This window comes from Felis catus, chromosome D3, assembly GCF_018350175.1.
Source record: "Felis catus isolate Fca126 chromosome D3, F.catus_Fca126_mat1.0, whole genome shotgun sequence".
In the NCBI taxonomy this organism is placed as follows: domain Eukaryota; kingdom Metazoa; phylum Chordata; class Mammalia; order Carnivora; family Felidae; genus Felis; species Felis catus.
Window position 1 is genome coordinate 395,055 of NC_058379.1, and position 21,019 is coordinate 416,073.

At 45.5% G+C, this 21,019-nt stretch overlaps 1 protein-coding gene across 1 annotated transcript; it reads right to left on the reverse strand.

Moving 5' to 3' along the window:
- Positions 1–1,797: 1,797 nt before the first annotated feature.
- Positions 1,798–19,773, reverse strand: LOC123378943 (zinc finger protein 26-like; the record flags this gene model as incomplete). Its single annotated transcript, XM_045042327.1, has 3 exons — positions 1,798–3,792; positions 18,803–18,855; positions 18,968–19,773. Coding segments are annotated over 3 exons (2,211 nt in total), but the record flags the coding sequence as incomplete, so codon positions are not given.
- Positions 19,774–21,019: the final 1,246 nt, after the last annotated feature.

The following is a 21,019-nucleotide window of genomic DNA, read 5'->3' on the forward strand; positions in this document are numbered from 1 at the left end:
TTTATGGATGCTGAAATTTGAATTTCAAATAATTTTTTCAATTCGTGAAGTAGTTTTGATCTTTTTGCAGCCATTTAAAAACATAAAGACTTCTTGGCTTGCCAGCCATACAAATACATACAGCCATAAAAATACATTTAAAAACATAAAGACTTCTTGGCTTGCCAGCCATACAAATGCAGGCAGCAAGCTTCATGTGACGGGTGAGCTGTAAGCTTCCATCATCCAAGCTACGTATTTCTAGAGCCTCTAGTGACATCTGCCGAGAGTTTGCTAGGCCGAGTCCTCAGGCTCCTGTCAGCTATCAATACACGAAATCATCAAGAGACAACTTTTTCTAGACCAATACTTGTTTACATAAGGGATCAGCGAGCACGTGAAATGGACGGCTTACTTCAGCAAGACAAATGTCACAGTTAATACTCTTCCTTGAGAAGAGATTTCAGGGCTTCACGTCTGTCACTGCTTAAGGGCTAGTATGACCAGGAGTAGCCACCCCACCCCGTCTCCTATTTCTTCATAAATTAAAAATTCTTCTTTGGCAACAGTCCCTCAGTGTTCCCAAAATCTAATCATCAGGGGTTACAAGGTCCTTGGTGTCCACAAGGACACTATTTCGAACTATGGGCTAACAGGTTTCCATACTGGAATGTAAACAGAATCTGATTTTCTTCTTGACTCAGGAAGAGAGAGAGACCAGACCGCGAGTGGGGGAGGGGCAGAAAGAGAGGGAGGCACAGAATCCGAAGCGGGCTCCGAGCTGTCAGCACAGAGCCTGAAGTGGGGCTCGAACCACAAACCGTGAGATCATGACCTGAGCTGAAGTCGGACGCTTAACCGACTGAGCCACCCAGGCACCCCGGAAATTCACTCTCCTTGAGGCGCCCAGGTGGCTCAGTCGTTAAACATCTGTCCGACTCTTGATTTCGGCTCAGGTCATCATCTCCTGGTTCGTTGGGTTCAAGCCCCAAGTCCGGGTCTGCGCTGAGTGTGGAGCCTGTCTTCCTGGCTCTCTGCCCCTCCCTCACTCACAATCTCTCACTCTCTCAAGATAAATAAATATTGAAGAAAAGAAATAGGGCATCTGGGTGGCTCAGTCAGTTGAGTGTCTGACTTCGGCTCAGGTCATGATCTCTCGGTTCCTGAGTTCAAGCTCCATGTCAGGCTCTGCACTGACACTGTGGAGACTCCCTGGGATTCTTGCTCTTTCCTCTCTTCTGCCCCTCCCCACTTGCGCTTCTGCTCTCTCTCAAAATGAATGAATAAACTTAAAAAAAAAATTAACTCTCTTTAACTTTAGCAGAAAAAAACACTTTTACTGGAGAGGAGGAAGCACACAGGCCAGCAAAGCAGGTGCAAAGAGAGACAGCACCCAGAGTTATTCTGGGAAACCAGGAGGGCAGGAGGAATTGATGGTCTCAACTCTGGGGCAAGAGTAAGTGAGTTCCCACACTTCCCTTCTGGTTCATGTGACACTGAATCTGAGGCTCAAAATCTAGCAAAGATCCAGCAATGGCTGATGAACAGATGCCCGGAAAGACGCCAACTGGACAACGCACACGAGAGGTGCTTCTGCAGAGAAAACTAGTTGTGCTCTTACCCGTGAACAGACACCGCACTGCTAACATATAATCCACGTTCGTTCCAATGAGTTCTCTTATGCAGCAGCCGCGTAATAACTGCCAGACCCACTTACGTAGATTGGTGAGTGAGTCAACTCATTTAGGGAGCAGTATCTTTTCATTATTAACGCCCACATTATTTCTGTCATATTGCTAAGAAATGAAGAGACAATACTGATATTTAGCATTTAATATGGAGAATATCGGGGGATGTTATTCCACAAGCTACCAAATATATGTCTAACAAGTTACGTTAAAAAATAAAATACCAAAAATTTTTAAAAATGCTATTCAGTGTTACTCAGGAAAGTCACACTAAATATCTCTCAACCCTCAGAATATGTTCCTTGCCATTTTCCTCCACCGCTGTATTTACATATCAAAATAAAAATCAACTTTATACTCCACCATGAAAAAATCTACCATTTATAATTGAGGTTTTCTTCAATCTAAAACATAGCTTCAAATCTGGAATGTGACTCTCCACATATAACATTTTCTATGGGACAATGCTTTTCCAATTTATTAAATTTAGAAGGTTTTAAATACGAATTCTCTGAATTTTATCTTCATAATGACACCACCGCATCTGATGTCACTGTTCCTCACTCCTTCAGTTCTTGTCTACAGAGACTTGTAGGACTTACTTCTCAAAGCTTTTGCCCATTCTTCCAAATATGACCGTCTCTCTCGGACTCAATCGGCAGGAGTGTATTTTTAGGACTTCCCGCTTAATGCATCCCACCCATATTATCATTTAGTCTCCTGAGGATCAACTTCTATGAGAGAGTTTCTAACATCTACTTCACTTCAATTTCTCACTTGTGAGTTTTTCGATGTATACGAAGCCCTGAATTCCAACAGAAGGACTTCCCGCATTCGGAGCATTTCCACGGTTTCTCTCCTGTATGAACTCTCTGATGTTCACTGAGGGACGACTTCTGGGTGAAAGCCTTCCCACATTCACTACATTTAAAAGGTTTCTCTCCTGAATGAGTCTTCTGGTGTATCTGAAGTGAAGCCTTCCTAGGATAGGCTTTCTCACATTCGCTGCATTCGTAGGGCTTCTCTGTCGAGTGAGTCCTCTGGTGTATAATTAGCTGTGATTTCCCACAAAAGGCTCTCTCACAGAAACTACATTCATAGGGTCTCTCTCCTGTGTGTGTTCTCCTGTGTATAACGAGGTAGGATTTACTGCTGAAAGCCTTCCCACACTCACTGCACCCGTAGGGCTTCTCCCCTGCATGCGCTCTCAGATGCGCAGTGAGCTGCTCCTTCCTACCGAAGGCTTTCCCGCATTCACCGCACTGATAAGGATTATTTCCTGTGTGGATTCCCTGGTGAACAACAAGTTGTGTCTTCATATTGAAGGCTTTCCCACAATCACCGCACTGGTAAGGTTTCTCGCCTGTGTGCATCCTGATGTGAACCAGGAGGTAGGACTTGCTCCTAAAGGCTTTCCCACATTCGCTGCACTTATGGGGCTTCACTCCCGTGTGAGTCCTCTGGTGTACAACGAACGGGGACTTCAAACTAAAGGCTTTCCCGCACTCGCCACATTCATAAGGTTTCACTCCTGTGTGGCTTCTCTGGTGTAAAATGAGCTGTGATTTCCAGCTATAGGCTTTCCCACAATCACTGCAGCCGTAAGGTTTCCCTCCCGTGTGAATTTCCTGGTGGACGATGAGCTGTGACCTGAAAGAGAAAACTTTCCCGCACTCGCTGCAGGAGTAGGGCTTCTCTCCCGTGTGGACTCTCTGGTGAGCATTGAGGTTTGACTTCGCACTGAACGCCCTTTCACATTTCGTGCATTCGTAAGGCCTCTCTCCCGTATGAATTCTCAGATGGACGATCAGCTGTGATTTACAACGAAAAGCTTTCCCACATTCGTTACACACACAGTTTTTTTCTATACCGTGAGCTCTTTGATGCTTAAGAAAATATGATTCTTCGTATCCATGAAACTTATCAGGATTTTTTCTCAGACAGTTTCTGGTTGAACCTGAGTTTTGTGTCAAACTTCTTCCATGTGTGTTATACTTATGGATTCTCTGTCTTGAAGAAACATGGGTCCTGCTCAGATTAAGTTTTCCAAATGCACTACAAGCATAAGTTCTCTCAACATTTTCAAGCTCATCTGGATTTTTCTGGTACCATTCTTTCCAATCTTCTGAGGAAAAAATACATATATATATTTTTAATCATCACATGTAGCTGATATCAAATTAGTTTTAAAACTGCCACGAAATGAGTCTTTTTTTGATAACAGACCTCAGACACTGGTTCGAAAGAAATACTGGCCAAGTGTACATGCCTTCTTTCTGAGCTGGGGAGCACGAGGAACGACGTCAAACCAAGCCCATTACGGAAATACGGGTGGCAAATTAGCAGTGATTAAAAACGTTTTTTTAAGTTTATTTGTTTTGAGAGAGAGAGAGAGAGAGAGAGAGAACATGAGCAGGTGAGCAGGGGAGGGGTAGAGAGAGGGAAAAGAATCCCAAGCAGGCTCTGCACTGTCAGTGCAGAGCCCAACGTGGGGCTCAAATTCATGAACCACAAGATCACGACCTGAGCCAAAACCAAGGGTCAGACACTTAACCGACTGAGCCACCCAGGTGCCCCCAAAATGGCTTTTATTTTTATTTATTTATTTATTTTATTTTATTTTTTTTTAATTTTTTTTTCAACGTTTATTTATTTTTGGGACAGAGAGAAACAGAGCATGAACGGGGGAGGGGCAGAGAGAGAGGGAGACACAGAATCGGAAACAGGCTCCAGGCTCTGAGCCATCAGCCCAGAGCTTGACGCGGGGCTCGAACTCCCGGACCGCCAGATCGTGACCTGGCTGAAGTCGGACGCTTAACCGACTGCGCCACCCAGGCGCCCCCCAAAATGGCTTTTAAAACAGAGGCTTACAAAGCTTAGCCTGCACTTAGGAGCCAATGTCATTTATCTGATATCGAAATGTCATTATTACAGATGCTTATTACTCAAAAAGTGAACTGAGACAATACAGAGTAACTAGGGTATAATATTCAGACAGGTACAATGAGACACTAAAAGACTGAGTTAGCAGGGCTCCTGGGTGGTTGAGTGTCCAGCTTGGGCCCAGGTCATGATCTCACAGTTCATGAGTTGGAGCCCTGTGTCAGACTCTCTGCTGTCAGCGCAGAGCCCATTTCAGATCCTCTGTCCCCCTCTCTTCCTGCCCCTCCCCCACTTACACTCTCTCTTTCAAAAATAAATATTTTAAAAAAGTGAAAATTAAAAAAAAATAGAAGATTGAGTCAGCCACACGAAAATTAAAGCAAGAGCATTTCAAACCGAAGGAAAAGCACATACAAAGTTCTTGAGAAGGGAACCTGCTTGACACAGTTAAGGAACAGAAAAAATGGGGCACCTGGCTGGCTTAGTCAGTAGAGCATGAGACTCTTGATCTCAGGGTTGTGAGTTCAAGCCCCATGTTGCATGTGCTTACTTTAAATAAAAATTAAAAAAAAAAGAAAAAGAAATAGAAAAAGGTCAGGATAGTTAAAGCCCACTGAATGAATAGAGTGAGGCAGGAACCAAACAGGCAAGGCCATGACAAAAAGTTTTCATCTTACCAAGGGGTTTTAATTAGAGGACATCTTGATTCGTGTTCTGCTTTTAAGTATATGTATCTATGAGAGACAGAGAGAGAGTGTGCGTGTGGGGGAGGGACAGAGAAAGAGGGAGACACGGAATCCAAAGAAGGCTCTGAGCTGTCAGCACAGAGCCTGATGTGGGGCTCGAACCCACGAACCGTGAGATCATGACCTGAGCTGAAATCAAGAGTTGGATGCTTAACCGACTCACCCCTGTTCTTTTTTTTTTTTTTCCAGAAAACATGTTTTGAAACATTTTTTGGGGGAGAGAGCATGTGTGAGAGCGGGGGAAGGGCAGAGGGGAGAGGATGGGGGGGAGAGAGGGAGAGAGAATCCTCCACATGACACAGGCCTCAATCTCATGACCCTGAGATCATGACCTGAGCTGAAATTACCAGTTGGACACTTAACTGACTGAGCTACCCAGGCCCCCCTTTCATGTCATGCTTTTAAAAGATGTTTGGCTGTTAAGTAAAAAATGAAGAGAAGGGCTGACAGACCAACGAGAAAGCCGCTGTAGTAAGGCAGGAAGACGTTGATAGTGGCTCAGACTGAACTCTGGAGCTGAGCAAATGTGGAACATACACCGAGACAGAACCAAGAAAACCTACCAAAGGACTAGATGAAGGAGAAGCTGAGAAGGGGACGCTTTACTGACTCCAGATTGTAGGCTTGAGAAACGGGGTGCTGCCCTTGCAGGGGAAAAACACTGAGAGACCCATGTTTGGGGGAAAAACGAAGGACTTTGTTTTGAATCTTACTACACTTGAGATCCCAGTCAAATATCCAAATGAAGACAGTAAGCAGGCACACAGACCACAGGTCAGTGCTCAGTGAAGAGGGGGCTGATCTCCACGCTGTGATGGACAGGACCCCCTGTCCATCCGCTCCAGGGCAGGGGTACCAAAACAGCCCTGGAGCGGATGACACTGAAGGCCGCACAGCGATGAGGCCCAATCACGCCATGGTGAGTGTGATGTCCACACAGGGCGCCTGGAAAGAAGTGGCAGGTGTGGGTCGAGCACTCATCGGGGTACAGCCTCATCATCCCACGACAGCTTCACACCGTGGAATCATCAGGAGCTCTCCTGCTTCCTGAGGACCTCCTGCTAAACCCTCTTTCCCTGTTCACGTGGAAACAATTTGGAGTATGGTTTGTACCTCAAAGCGGGCCCACTAAACTCAAGAGTGGGGGGATGGGGTGATAATACCAAGACCAATGGCTAGAAGAGAGGACTTCTCAGGCTTGAAGACATGTCCGGACAAATTTTTGGTTGTTGTTACTGGCTTAACAGAATTAGTCAGGGGGGAAAAAAAAAAAAAACTAACCGGAAACTTGCGAAGTTTTGAAGGGAACCTGAGCCTGATCTGATAACAGCCTATGATTTTTTAGCCCTAAATACCCCCAAATCTGCACCAACAGACACGGGCCATTCTTCCCAAGCCTTATCTCTCCAGGGGCTGCACAGGACAAAAAGAAAAGACTGAACAGGGAAATTACACCAATGCCAGGGCAAGAAGTCTTCCTTGAACTTTTTCCCAAGGGGGAGAGTGTGTGACAGACCAGTGATGACTGCCATCCCTCATCCACCCCTCTGGAAAGAGAAGCTTTCACCATAGCTTCCAGTTCCTTCCCCACTACTGCATGTGTCTGGAACAGACCGTCGATCTTTTCACCCCATCACTTCAGATCGTGAGGCCACAGCCACACCTGTCTGCTGATACCACACACATCTCAAGAAATTTTGGACTTGGGACTGGACTCAGGTCCAGGACAAGAACACGTACCGCTCCCCGGAGAAGCGATGACCGTGTTTCATGTTCACATTCGCGCATTTAAAGGCGTCCAGGTGGCAAGAAGGCCAGTGTGATGAAAACCCAGAGGCAGGACCCTAACACACACTGTTCACTACACTCCCAACGGTACTGCCCTCCTCCCGAGCACCAGCCCTGACCGGGGAGGACAGGGTCCACGTGGTGCTCCACCAAGCTCTGCCACCCCGCCCCAGCCCCCCGGCTAGTTCAGACACTGGCATGTCAACTGTAAGAAAACATGCTGGCAGGCTTTGGGAAAAATTCTGGGGACTGATGAGAGGGATTTTCTGGAAAAAACCAGGGCTTATCCAGTGACTGTGTCTTCATGTGATGCCGGCATGAAGGTACCCACCTAGGCAGAAGAAAGTATAACATCTGAGGGTGAGAAAAGGGACACACGTGGCACGTTGGTCCCTGACATCACCGAGCTTCTGCACTGAGCCACTGTGGAGCTGCCATCCGGTGCCAGACAAGAGTCACTTGAAACTATAAATTCTTTAATGTTTACTCAGGTTGAATCTGGGATGTAAGATACTTGTGTATTTCCTCAAACTAGTGACAGGGACGTTTATGAAAATAACTACAGCAGGAACAGCTAAAGAAAAGACTAGAGTTCTCAAATATGGCTAAGAATCTGAGCTGTCCACGCCTGGGAAAATACTGATCCTGTCTGGGTGACAACTGAGGACATAGGAGCTATGGAGACACCACCAAAGGTTAAGCTACTAGCAAAAACAGAAGCAGAACTGATATTAGCAAAGGAGAAGGGAGACGGGGCACCCAAGGAGAGCCTGCAGAGCCGGGTCGTGGTAGTTCAAGTGCAACAGCAGCAGTAATCAAAGAGAGGAAGGCACAGAGGAAGCGTTCCTTCCCAGTTCTGCTGCTGAGAATGAGTGAGGAAGCCCGGCTCTCTTATGAGCATTTACAGCCAGGAAGAGAGGGCGGAAGAAAGAGGACAAGGATGTCCACAGGATGCTACAACACGGGGGAAAGAAAGCTTAAATCCTCAGAGTGCAAGAGACTTTCAGTCGTTACAATATCGGCAGGAAAGAACAGGTAAATTTGGGAAACTCTGTATGACTCCGAAGGGAAGAGTAAGGAGCCAGGAAATGTAAGGTGACAAAATCACTTAATGACACAGGTGAGCCCGTGGTAGGTTTTGGAATCCTTTTAAGAAAAGTGCCCAAGGAAGCAACAGTTGTAATTTCAAGGTGACCAGTTTGAGAAAAGGAAGCCCTGAAATAACATAACACAATGATGCTGAGCAAAGGACGAAAAGACTGAGGGCTTTATCTGTGGAAGGAAGAGAGGAAGTACACATAAGGAGAGCAGAGGGCATGAAGTCACACAAAAGGAGAGGAGAGAGGACTGTGCAGAGGCTGGGATGGCTGAGGCGGCCCTGGACCATGGGGGGAAGGAAACTAACCCAGAAAGCATCTGAGCAGAGTGCAGATAGGAAGGGCGTGCCTGCCCCTCAGAGCTAAGAGACAAAAACCCACACGTGGACAGAGCGATGGTCCCTTTCTTTCCTGAGGAGCTAGCTTGTGGGCCCATCCCGAGTCCCCCCCCATGGTTCAAGGGCTTCAAAGGAAAGTTTCTGCACAACACGGCCTAAGTGCAAGCTGTGCTTCACACCCCCACCCACATCTTCCTGGTTCCCACTCACCCACCTGGACAGCTCTGACGGGAAACTTTGGCATTTATTATCCATGGCTCCTCTCCTTGCTCCAACTTGAAGATTAAATCAGGTTTGGTACCATGATACCCTGTTGATGGAAAATCACAGAGGATGTGGGCCGAGCCGCTAGGAACTCAGGGGTCTGGAACTACAAAGTGAAACTGCTCACTTGCACTTGGGGGGAAGATTACAATTAGGAGATGAGGGCCAAATAGGGACTAGGAGCCTTTGACCTCCAAAGTTCAAGTCCATAATCATTAAGTACTTTAGAGACCTCAGGGTAGATAAAGAAAAGACAAAAGGATGGCAATTTATAATTCGTGATCGGAGGTCAACAAAGAAGCTGCACTTACCCACAGACACCAGGTGGCTATAGTTCTCCAGTATCACATCCCTGTACAGGTACTTCTGCGCAGAATCCAGTAACTGCCACTCATCCCAGGTGAACTCCATAGATATATCCTTGAATGACAACAACCCCTGTAATAATATACATCCCATTCAATCGGATGCCACTGCATTAGGTGATGTGGACAGATGTATAGGAGCTGGGAAAGGAGCAATGTTCCTCCATAGACTGACTGCCTCCTGTGCCCAGTTCAGCACAGGCTTTTAGAATAAAACCAAACCAAAACAAAAAAATTTTTGAGCTTCCATGTTCAAAATACTGTTTTTGATCCTGAAAATATCAGGATGAACACAACCAGCTTCCGCCTTCAAGAAGCTTTCAGTCTTGTAGAGGGAGATAAACATCTATACGTGCATATGAAACAGGTGTTTCAAATCTTTGATAAAAAAAAATTATCCAGGGTACATTTTGCCCAGGAATGGAGAGAACAATTCTAAACACATGGGAAGGGCTACCCTCCAAAGTAGCTGTCATCTTCACAGCTACTCAACCCATCTTGAGTCTCAGAGGGAGTGAGAGCCTGGCACCATAAAAAAAAATTAAATAAATAATAAATACATAAACAAATAAATTAAAAAACAAGGGGCCCAGCAGCACGTGGGTGGCTCCATTGGTTAAGCATCCAACTTCAGCGGCTCAGGTCGTGATTTCACAGTTTGTGAGTTCGAGCCCCATGTCGCACTCTCTGCTGACCGCCCAGAGCCTGGATCCTGCTTCAGATTTGGTCTCCCTCTCTCTCTGCCCCTCCCCCATTCGTGCTCTGTCTCCAAAAAAAAAAAAAAAAAAAAATTAAAAATTTTTTTTGATTAAAAAAAGAAGGGATCCATTACTGAGGCCAAGCAGGGTTCCCTCCAGCAGACTCTGGGTCTGGAGCTCGTGTTGCAGAGCTGAAGACGACGGAGAGCCACTGTGGGTGGGCGTGGGCTGGCAGTTCTGTGTGAGCCAGCCGTAAGCGCGAATTACCCAGTAGGCTCGTAATAAATCCTTTCATGGGACCAAAAAAGTACTGATCGTTCAACAAGCATTTATGAGTCACCGACAGTGCCAGGATTGTCCCAGGTGCTGGGGGCTCAGCAATGCACATTGGGTTTCTGTTCCTTCAGGGGGAGGTGACAGTAAACCTGTAACTACCCACCAAGCAGGTGGGGACAGCGCTCTGCCAAGACTCAAGCAGGGTAAGGGGACAGAGTTCAGGAAGCAGGCATAGGAAGATGGAGTGATCAGGGAGCCCTCCGGTGAGGCAACATTTGGCAGAAACCCAAGCGATGTAGGAAGGAATGTCAAGATTTCTGCAGGAAGAGCCCTCCAGGCTACATGAAAACTAAGACACAGTCCTGCATGGCTCAAAGGGAATGGTAAGGTCTTGGGGTTCCATTCCAAGAGAGGAGGGGCCGTCGGAAGGCCTCAGACAAGAGCAGAGTGATCTGACTCACACCTGACAGCATTCTCCCTGCCACGGAGGAGGGAGGGTCCTGGATCTGGGAGCGATGAAGGTAGCTGGTATCAGAGTGAGAGCACTGGAGTAGTAAGTAGTGGTTGGGTTCTGGGCATCAAGTGAGAACAGAGCCAGATGACATCCTGGTGGGTATGACATGGCCAACAGAGAAGGGTGCTGAGGAGGACGGCAAGGACGCGGCCCTTTAACAAGGCGAGGATGCCTGAGGGAGAAGAAATGAGGGGAACGAGAGGCTGGAGAAGCAGCCGGACACAATTCCCTGAAGCAGGCCACTGGGGAAGGGCGGGAAGGAAGAGGCAGTGTGGATGTCCACTGAGCCCAGTCAGAAGGAACTGGTCTGTGTTCAGGGATTTCAGTAAACCAGGAATCTGGTACATTGCACTCTGGGAATTCCTAAAGATGAGGATTCTGGAGCACTCTGCAAAGGCAGTGGAGAAGTGACACCCAAAGATTCCTGAACTTGATCCCCCTTGACAGGATCCCAACCCAACAGCGCTGCCTGCAGGAAGACCCTGCAGTGGGAAGAGACAGTGAATTCTGGGGGAACTTGCAGAGGTGAGTGAGAGAGAATCGCTTCACGTGGAAATACAGGGCGGGGCCCGTCTCAGGCTCCAAGCAACCGCGTTGGTGCTGGGCACGGACCACCTGACAACAGGAGCTTCTCTGGTCTCAGCACTGATCTTCCAACCCAGGAGGAGCCTCCACAGGAAGTGGGAGTAAAGAGATGAGCCCTCCCATCTCTCCTCCGCAGCCTAAGTCGGGCGAGAAGAGGAGGCGGGAATAGAGCATAGACTGGACTCTCCAATGTCTGAAAGTGACCAGAGAATCATGAATGCTCGCCGACACAACCGCCGGAGCCAAGGACAGGGAGAGTTGACAGGCATATCTGAGGTTGTGATGGAGAAAAATGAAGCCGTGACTTCCTGCATCCAGATCAAGCCCAGGCCACTCATCAAGCCAGCAACTTTATGACGGAGGAGAAACCAAAGCAACGCACACCAAAGTGACTGTGTAAAAGCTACGGCAGGGCCACAAGAGTGAACAGGGACCAAAATGGCTGAGTGTGGACACAGGATGGAAGAAAAAAGGTGCAGAGCAGAGAGTGGAGGCAAGCCATGAGGCTTATTTTAAGCTTTTTACTATATTTTGAGCTTGATGAGAATAAAAATAAAATACAAAGAAACTATTTTAAAAAGCTTTTATTGGCCAAGCCTGGTCAAGAAATGCAGGAATTAAAAAAAAGAAAACTATTATGACCAGGACAGAGTCCGTAACTCTGAGATTGTTAAATTCATGAGATTATTATACAGAGGCAATTCTACCATAATGTGACAGGTACGCTGCAAAAAATCATCACTATGCAAAGTCACACAGCAAACTCACGGGGATTATGGGGAGAATGGGGTTGGGGCACAACACCTTTGTCAGCAACACATAAAAATGAACACCAGGAACCTACCAAAAACAGAAGTTTTATGAAATATATAAAATACATAAAATGACAACATTTATGAAATATATAAAAATATTTCTTTTATTTAAGAAATATATAAAATGACAATATAGCACTTCACTTTGCAAGACCTGGTGTTTGGATGTCAGAGGGGCTGCAGCTGATCATAAAATAGTGGAAAGAGGCCTGTCTGAAGTCAGACAGAAAGTTCACGCTGTTCCCTACGGTACCAACTGTGCTGAATTCACGTTTCTAAAGCAAACATGGTGGCAGACCTAACTATATTTACAAATTTGTTCCAATAAATTTGAAAACTTAAGAAACAAAAATCCTCTAAGAAAGTAAAAGTAATCTGTAAACTAACGTGGATTTAAGTAATTGTTTTAAAAAAGTAAAAGTAACCAAAATTGGCCCAGAAATAATTTAAAAAGCAAGCTTGACTAATCAATGGTCACAAAATAAGTAGTGGGGTGCTGGCTGGCTCAGTCAGAAGAGCATGCGACTCTTGATCTGAGGGTTAGGAGTTCGAGCCCCATGTTGGGTACAGAGGTTACATTAAAATCTTTTAAAAAAAATTAAAATAAATAAAAAACCAAATAAATAAGTAGCAATCAAAGGCATACCCTCTTGGGGCACCTGGGTGGCTCAGTTGGTTAAGTGTCCGGCTTTAGCCCAGGTCATGATCTCATGGTTTGTGGCGTTCGAGCCCTGCATTGGGGTCTGTGCTGACAGCTCAGAGCCTAAAGCCTGCTTCGGATTCTCTGTCTCCCTCTCTCTCTGTCCTTCCCCTGCTCGCATTCTGTCTCTCTCAAAAAATAAAAAATAAAACACACTAAAAAAATAAAACAAAAAAAAAACCAAAAAACCCCACAAAGGTATACCCTCTCCAGAAAGGCAATGGACCCACACTACATTTAAGTAAGTTCTACCAACATGGAAAGAACATAAAATTCCCAAAATGTCTAACTGATGTTGAGCCAGGAAACCATGGGATGCCCACACAGTATATCACACAAACTTACACAAAACCCCACAGACAAAACCAGGCAAGTACAGCACAGACTGTAGTGTTAACTCATTTATTATTAACTCTGATCAAAATACCTGGATAAAAATACTAGTAAAGTAACAAGGCCTGTACACACACACATAGCACTAGGACGAGGAAATTTATCCAAAAAATTAAGGGACAATCCAAAATTAACAAAACACCCACAAAAATCTATCCGTGAAGTCACACTAGTATATTCATGGAGAACAGCCAACCAATCATTTTAATAGATGAAACAAAGTAATGTGGTAGAATTCAACACTTAAAATTCAGAATTCAGCTAAAAGTAGAAAGGAATTTTACTCTTTGACACATAACCCCAGACACTTTACTTAGAATTCCAATTACATTAAGTTTAAAAAAAAAAAAAAAAGGCAAGATTTATGGTGTAACAGAAAAAAAAGAAGTGGCCCCTGCGGGGTTGGGGGGGGGGGGGGGGCAGACAGTGGTGATAGGAAACACAACGGAACCTGCTAGGGGGTTATCTTGATTTTGATTTTGATTTGTCTTCAGTGTATGCTTCAGTCTTGTGATTTGTAAAAATATCTGGTCATTCAAATGTTCAAAACATATTTCTCACATGTATGTGGTCTTCATCCAAGGGTTCCTGGCTCACAGCTCCTAAAACCCTTGGAAATTCCCTGATAAGTGTGATTAAGGTATCTTTTGTTATGTTAATGTGGCAACTTTAGGAACCCCTTAGGTAACCTACAGATGGGCAGCTGGTTGATGGAAGAGTGCCCCCCCACTTCTGCCCAGTCTCCAAGGAGGGGAGAAGGGCTAGAGGTTGAATCAATCACTAGCAGTCAACGATTTAATCAATCACACCGATGCAGCAAAGCCTCCCTAAAAACCAAAAGGCCTGGATTCGGAGAGCTTCCAGATTGAAGACGTGGAGAGGGGACACTGGCGCACCTGGGAGGGCGGGGAGGCTCCAAGCCCTTCCCCATGTGCGCTTCTAACTCTGGCTGTTGACTTGGTGTTCTTTAACATATCCTTTAATAGACAGGTGAATGTAAGTTAAGTGTTTCCCTGAGTTCTGTGAGCTATTCCAGCAAATTAACTGAACCTAAGGAGTAAGTGTTTGAAACTTCCCATCTGTAACCCTGGTAACAACAGCCTGGGCCTTGAAACCTGTGGCTGAGCTTGGGGGAAGAAGGGCAGTCTGGTGGGACTGAGCCCTCAGCTTGTGAAATCTAGCGCCATCTCTGGGCAGACAGTGCTGGAATTAAGTTGAATTCTCAGACAACCTGCTGGTGTCCAAGAGTTGCTTGCTGTTGTATGTAGGGGAACTGCACCCCCACCCCTCTCGTTGGAATTGGGTCCAGAAACCTAAAAGAATATAAATAGTCTATTTAAGATTTATGCATTTTACTATCATTAAGTTAGAACTCAATTAAAGAAAAAAAAAGTCAGAAGTCACATAGGGATAAATATGTATAAAACTATTAAGGCACAACTATAAATATATTTTTAATGGAAAAAAAACAGAAATAATGTTATATAGAGTGAAACCCATTTAAATAATAACCCACACAAATAAACCAAATGTTTTAAGGATATAAACAGCTATACACAAAGGTATGTACAAAGATCTAGAAGAATATACACCAAATTGATTACCTCTAAGGAGAGAAAGGGGAAGTAGGATGGGAAGACGATTATAAGAAACTGAATTGTGCATTTTTTTTTTAATTTTTAAAAATATGTTTACTTATTTTTGAGAGAGAGGGAAAGAGCGCATGCGAGAATGCAGAGAGAGCAGGAGACACAGAATCTGAAGCAGGGTCCAGGCTCTGAGCTGTCAGCACAGAGCCTGATGCAGGGCTTGAACCCATGGACCGCGAGATCATGACCTGAGCCGAAGTCAGACACTCAACCGACTGAGCCACCCAGGCGCCCTGTGACTGCACTGTGTTTTAAGAGAATGTAGAAGTACCAAATTTGTCACCCAAAATTAATGATAGGAACATCCATACATGTGCAGAGTTGTTCACTGTTTCAAAGTCTGTAAGAGCAACACGCTCAACAACCTAAATTTCCATCAATAAGAGAATAGCTAAATGAGAATATGGTACGTCCATTCCATAGTGACGTTTTTTCAAATTGGAATATTATACACAGTATGATGCAATTCATATAGAAACAAAACTTTTCAAATGTTGAATTAAGCACACCTGACATTCCAACCCATCACCCATAAAAATCATAATTTTAATCAATTATTTTTAAAAATTTAAACATACTTGTCTCTCAAAAGAATAAAGAAACACAACAATCTATATGTATTGCCATAAAGAATTCTAAAACAAATGTAGGGGAAATGGCAAACGGCACCATTTACAGAAGAGAAGAAAAACATAAAACCACATTTCCAGTAGAAAAGGTCTGGGGGCACCTGGGTGGCTCAGTCAGTTGAGTGTCCAACTTCGGCTCAGGTCATGATCTCATGCTTCGGGAGTTCGAGCCCCAATTCGGGCTCACTGCTGTCTTTGGATCCTCTGTCTCCCTCTCTGCACCTCCCCTTACTCACGCGCGCTCTCTCTCTCTCTCAAAAATAAAAAAAGCACTTAAAAAAAAAAAAAAGGAAAGGAAAGGAAAGGAAAGGAAAGGAAAGGAAAGGAAAGGAAAGGAAAAGTCTGGATGGGAAGCCCCCAATCTGACTACCTTTTATAAAGCTTTTTAAATTTTATTTTAGGTAGGCTCCACACCACTATGGGGCCTGACTCGACCCTGAGATCGGGCACCCACTACTGACTACCTCTTGACAGAAGAGGAAGCCAAAGGGGGTTTGGCTGTGTCTTACAATTCCATTTTCTAAAAGGATGCAATCAAAAATTGTTTAATATGAAAGAGGAAAAGCAATACTTTTAAGCTAGAATATATGTGTCAATAAAATAACAGGGAAGGGAAAGAAAGAAGAAAAGGAAGAGGGAGGAGGGAAAGAAAGAAGGAAGAGAGGACTGGGGGAAAAGATGAGGTGTGTAGGCAAGAGCTGGCTTTCAGAGGTGAAGTGATGCCACGAACTGGAACAACAAAGAGGGAGGGAGGAAAATGAGTGTGCGTGTGTACACGTGCGTATATACACAGACGAGGAAGAAAAGAGAAAATGACAGACTGAATATGGCAAATAGTTGACAATTCTGGGGCAAGGGTTTTTGGGTTTTTTTATACAATACTGTACAGGAGTTTTTAATACTATTCTTGCAACTTCTCTACAGTTTGAAAATAATAACATAAGGTAACATGAAATCTCCTAGGACTCTCCATCATGATCCTTCCCCTCACTTAAAGGGCCCTACACAATCTGGCCCCGGCTGATGCACCAACCCGATCCACTCCAGCCCGGGCTTGCTTTCCACCAGAGGCACCTGCCACTTGCTTGGAACGCAACCCCAGGCTGCAATGCTTCCTCCCCTGCTACACCCACTGTCCTATGATCATGAAGTTATCACTCAGATTCTACTTCTACGTTGCCTCGAGAGGAAGCCAATCTAAAGTAGCCACCCAGCCGCTCTCTTTCACACGCGTGATATTCACAGCTGTTTTTGTCTGTTTATGACGCTCCTCTGGAATGTTTGACCATCTCCCACACCCTGCATGGGATCACGGACCCTGACAATCTTGTTCACCCCTACATGCCCTAGAAAATTACCTGGCGTAATAGTCAATAAATGTTTGTTAAGTCAAAACGTGCACTCAAAACAGGCAAATACTGTTCACGTTAAAATGTAAGGGGCAGTAAGAGCACAAACTCTGAAAACACTGCTTTGTTTGAATCCCTGCCCTGCAACCCTGGTCCCCTTGTGTCCTTTACCAGTTTGGTACCATGGACAGGTTTCCCAGTTTCCTTACCTGTAAAATGGAGACACACCTGCCTCACAGCATCACAAGTCTTTAATGATTTCATACAAAGTACCTACCCAACTGTGGTACCTACTACTATTCAATAGTTTTAGAGTCTTCATTTAAAAAAATAGTCTTAATTTACTCGTTTACTTACTTATTCTTTATAAAGTATGATTCCGTTCACTTATTTTACGTTTTTTTAGTTGCTATTGTAAACATGTTTTCTCTTACTGTATTTTCTATATGGTTATGGTTTTGTTTGTTTGTTTTTGTAAGAAAGAGCAAGAGAGCGTGCACATGACCAAGCAAGGGAGAGGGAAGGGGGAGAGAGAATCTCAAGCAGGATCCATGCTCAATGCAGACCTGACTAGATCCCACAAACCCAGGAATGACCTGAGCTGAAATCAAGAATTGGACAGTCCACCGACTGAGCCACCCGGGCGCTCCTATATAGTTACTGAGAATAAAAATATCCTAGGGGCGCCCGGGTGGCTCAGTCAGTTGAGCATCTGACTTTGGCTCAGGTTATAATCTCGCGGTTCATAGGTTTGAGCCCTACGCCCGGTTCTGTGCTGGCAGCTCAAAGCCCGGAACCTGCTTCAGATTCTGTGTCAACCTCTCTCTCTGCCCCTCCCCCGCTTGGGCTCTGTCTCTCTGTCTCTCTCTCAAAAATAAATAAACGTTTAAAAAAAAAAAGGATAAAAATATCCTGGGGATCCTGGGGCACCTGGCTGGCTTAGTCTAGATCTAAGGGTTGTGAGTTTGAGCCCTACATTGGGTGTAGAGAGTACTTAAAAAAAAAAATAATAAATAAAGTAAAATATCCTTACTTTTAAGGTCAAGTGTATCACTCAGGCCACCTCAGTGAACTCCCTTCTTACTGGCACCCAAACTCTTGTCACGCACGAAGTGTCACACCACCTAAGAGAGGTCTCTGCTGTCAGTAATTTTCCTTACGCTCCACTGTCCACGATCTTATGTGATCCACTTTACAACACTCCCACTACCTCTCAGGAAGTGACCATTCCAACGTTCTCTCTGGTAGGGAAAAACTGCTTAGGATTTATAAACATCCAAGTCCAAAAAATACCATTTGTCTCATGAAATACTGCTCTGAAGTATTTCATTTCACGGCTGTTATGAAGATCTCTTTTCTCAAATTTACAGGGAAACAGCCACTCTCCCAAACTTCCACCTCTCTTGCTCCCTGGCCCTTCTGCACTACAGTCCTTCCTGGTCTTTGCCACAAACCCTCCATTTGGCCCTTTGCAGGGCTCTGTGACATCATATCCTGAGCTCCAACTAACATAGGGACCTTTAATCCGGACATTTCCAATTGAGAACTCCCACTCGAGCTACAGATTCAACTGTAGGCACCACATGTTCAACAGCTACAAAGCTACACTCTTTTCCTGGATGTCGCTTTTAACGCTCCCAAGACTGGAAGCATCACCACCCTGTCAAGAGGTCAGAAGTTCAGCAATCACTGTCAAGTCCCCTCTCGCTCCCTCCATCAATCACTTGGCTAGTCACCAGCCAGATCCACTGGCCCTCCCCAGCTCCAAAACTGCTCCCTCCTGCTCCCTTAACAAGGACCCTCATTTCCCCCAAAGTTCAGGGTCTGCAGCTGGCAATAAAGCATAACTTTCAAAAGAGAGGACACCGGGCACAAAATGCCAGAAAACAGGGAACGTTTCTAGAGACCAGAGACACGGGGAGAAGGGGGCGGGGAGGGGTGAAGCGCGGGAACACGCGAGTTCGGGCCCCGGTTGTGACCATAAGATGAACGTGCCCATCCTCCGTGCCGAGTCACCTTTTTAAAAACGAGAAAGTCCCTACTTACCCAACACGAAGCTGTCCGGAACCCGGCGGCCATCCCGTGCTGTTTCGTGCAGACTGCGGAGCAGAGAACCGAACCGTGAGGGTCTCCCTGCTGGTCTCACCCGCGCCCACCCAGGACGGACCTCCCGCCCCACAGAGGGTGGGTCCGCGGGCACCCGTCACCTACCCGTCCGAGGCCTCGGGCCCCGGGCAGAAGAAGTCGGAGAGGAGTTTGTACGGTGACCCGGCCCTGACACGGGAACCCCCGAGGCCGGCCTGGCTCCGACCACGCCCCAGACCGACCGTAGGTCTTAGCTGGCCAAGCTCCCGGTCTGCACAGGACGTGCCGGGCAGGGCTAAGTCTGTGCTTTCGCGGGTCCGGGGCCCCGGGAACTCGCAACTCCCGGGCCCGCTCCGGTCCACCAACACCGAGCCGGAAACAGCCCTGCAGGAGAGTACCCGACTACAGCCGCGGGTGCGGCGCAGCGGAAGTACGTCATGCGTCGATGCACCTGAAGGAACGGCCCCGAAGAAAACTACATCTCCCAGAATCCTCTGCGGAGGGTCCCCGTTCACTGGCCCGGCCTCCAGCAGAAGGCGGCTGTGCAGAGCGGACCAAGCCTGGTGGGTTAGTGTCGGTCCCCTCTGCGTTCCGGCCTCAGTGCAGGGACCGACTGGCCGAGGTCTGCTGTCAAACAAGACAGGGTTCAGATCCCAACGCGTAGCAGAGAAGGACACTTTGTAAGGCCACCAGCTGCCGTTCCCAGCGTTATAAAACAAGTCTTGAATAGCAGCGCACTGAATAACACGGTAACTCCATACAAGAGAAACTACAGTAGGTGAAAAGAAATAAATAGAAGGGCACCAAGAATAGACACGAATAGATTCCTGGTCCAAGATCAAACAATTATCTCGTAACAATACAATAAAACTATAATGGGGCTCCTGGCTGGCTCCTGGTGGAGCAGGCGACTCTTGATCTCGGGGTTGTGAGTGCGAGCCCCACGTTGGGTATAGAGATCACTAAAAAAAAATTTTTTTAACCCCCCAAAACTATGAATAGCATATTTTTAAGTTTATTTTACTTATTTTGAGAGAGCATGGGAAAGGCAGAGAGAGGGGGAGAGAGAATCCCGAGTCCGATGCAAGGCTCAAACTCACAAACTGAGCTCATGACCTGAGCTGAAATCCAGAGTCCATAGCCTAACCGGCTGAGCCACCTAGGTGCCCCTGAACAGCATAATTTTAAAAGGCCTTTCTGCCTGAAAATCTTTTTTTTTTTTTTTAAAGAAAAGCTTTCTATTCAACAAATATTTGAATGAAATAGGGAAATAAAGACAAAAATGTAGGCACACAATTATGAATAAGGAGACCTGGATTAGCAAGAGACTAAAGTCCCTATGGAAAGATCAAGGAAGACTGTAGGATTAGAGCCTGTGCATTTACATTTACTTACATGACATAAAATGGCAATCCAGATTGGAGGATTGGAGGCTAGCCTAAGAAAGGTTTTACGTGGTGGTACAAATTTACATCAATCAGAGAACTAGGCAGAGAATATATTTTTGAGACTTGCTAAAAATATAATCTGCTTGGCAGTTTTATGAGTCTATAACTGAGTAGCTCTGGATTCAGATAGAAAGGGAAGATTAAATTGGAGGCAAGTGGAATAAAGAAAAGAGTTCAGGACTTGTATTTCTATCAGTTTAGACTTTTTCGGTATGTTGAGTTTTGTCTTGTTTTAATTTCAATCCTTGTAAATCTATTGAGACTAACTTTGTGGTCCAATATAGAACCTATCCGGGACAGTGTGCCATGTGCACATAAAGATTAGCATGCTTAACAGTCTTTAGATAGTGTTGTTGAAGAAAAATCAAACCAACTAAAATTTAAAGACCTAATGGCTTTATTAATTAATTCATGAATCAGGCAACATTCCATCTAACAGGTAGAGGGGAGCTTCAAATGGCTACAGAAAGGAAAAGGTTTTAAAAGGCAGGACAAAGAGGTCATAAACAAACAAAAAAAGATTATTTTAGGTAAGATCACCTTCATTTGAGGACAAAGGATGTTTAGTGTGGATTACCTCCTCTTCCTTTGGGGGATGAAAAGGGCTATGTGACAGATTATCTTATTGGTGCTGACCTATTAGGATTGCATTTCTAGGAAGTTGGGACCGTATTAGGTTAGGTATTACGAGTGCCCCCACTTTGGGCCTGTGGTTTTCTAACAGTGTGTT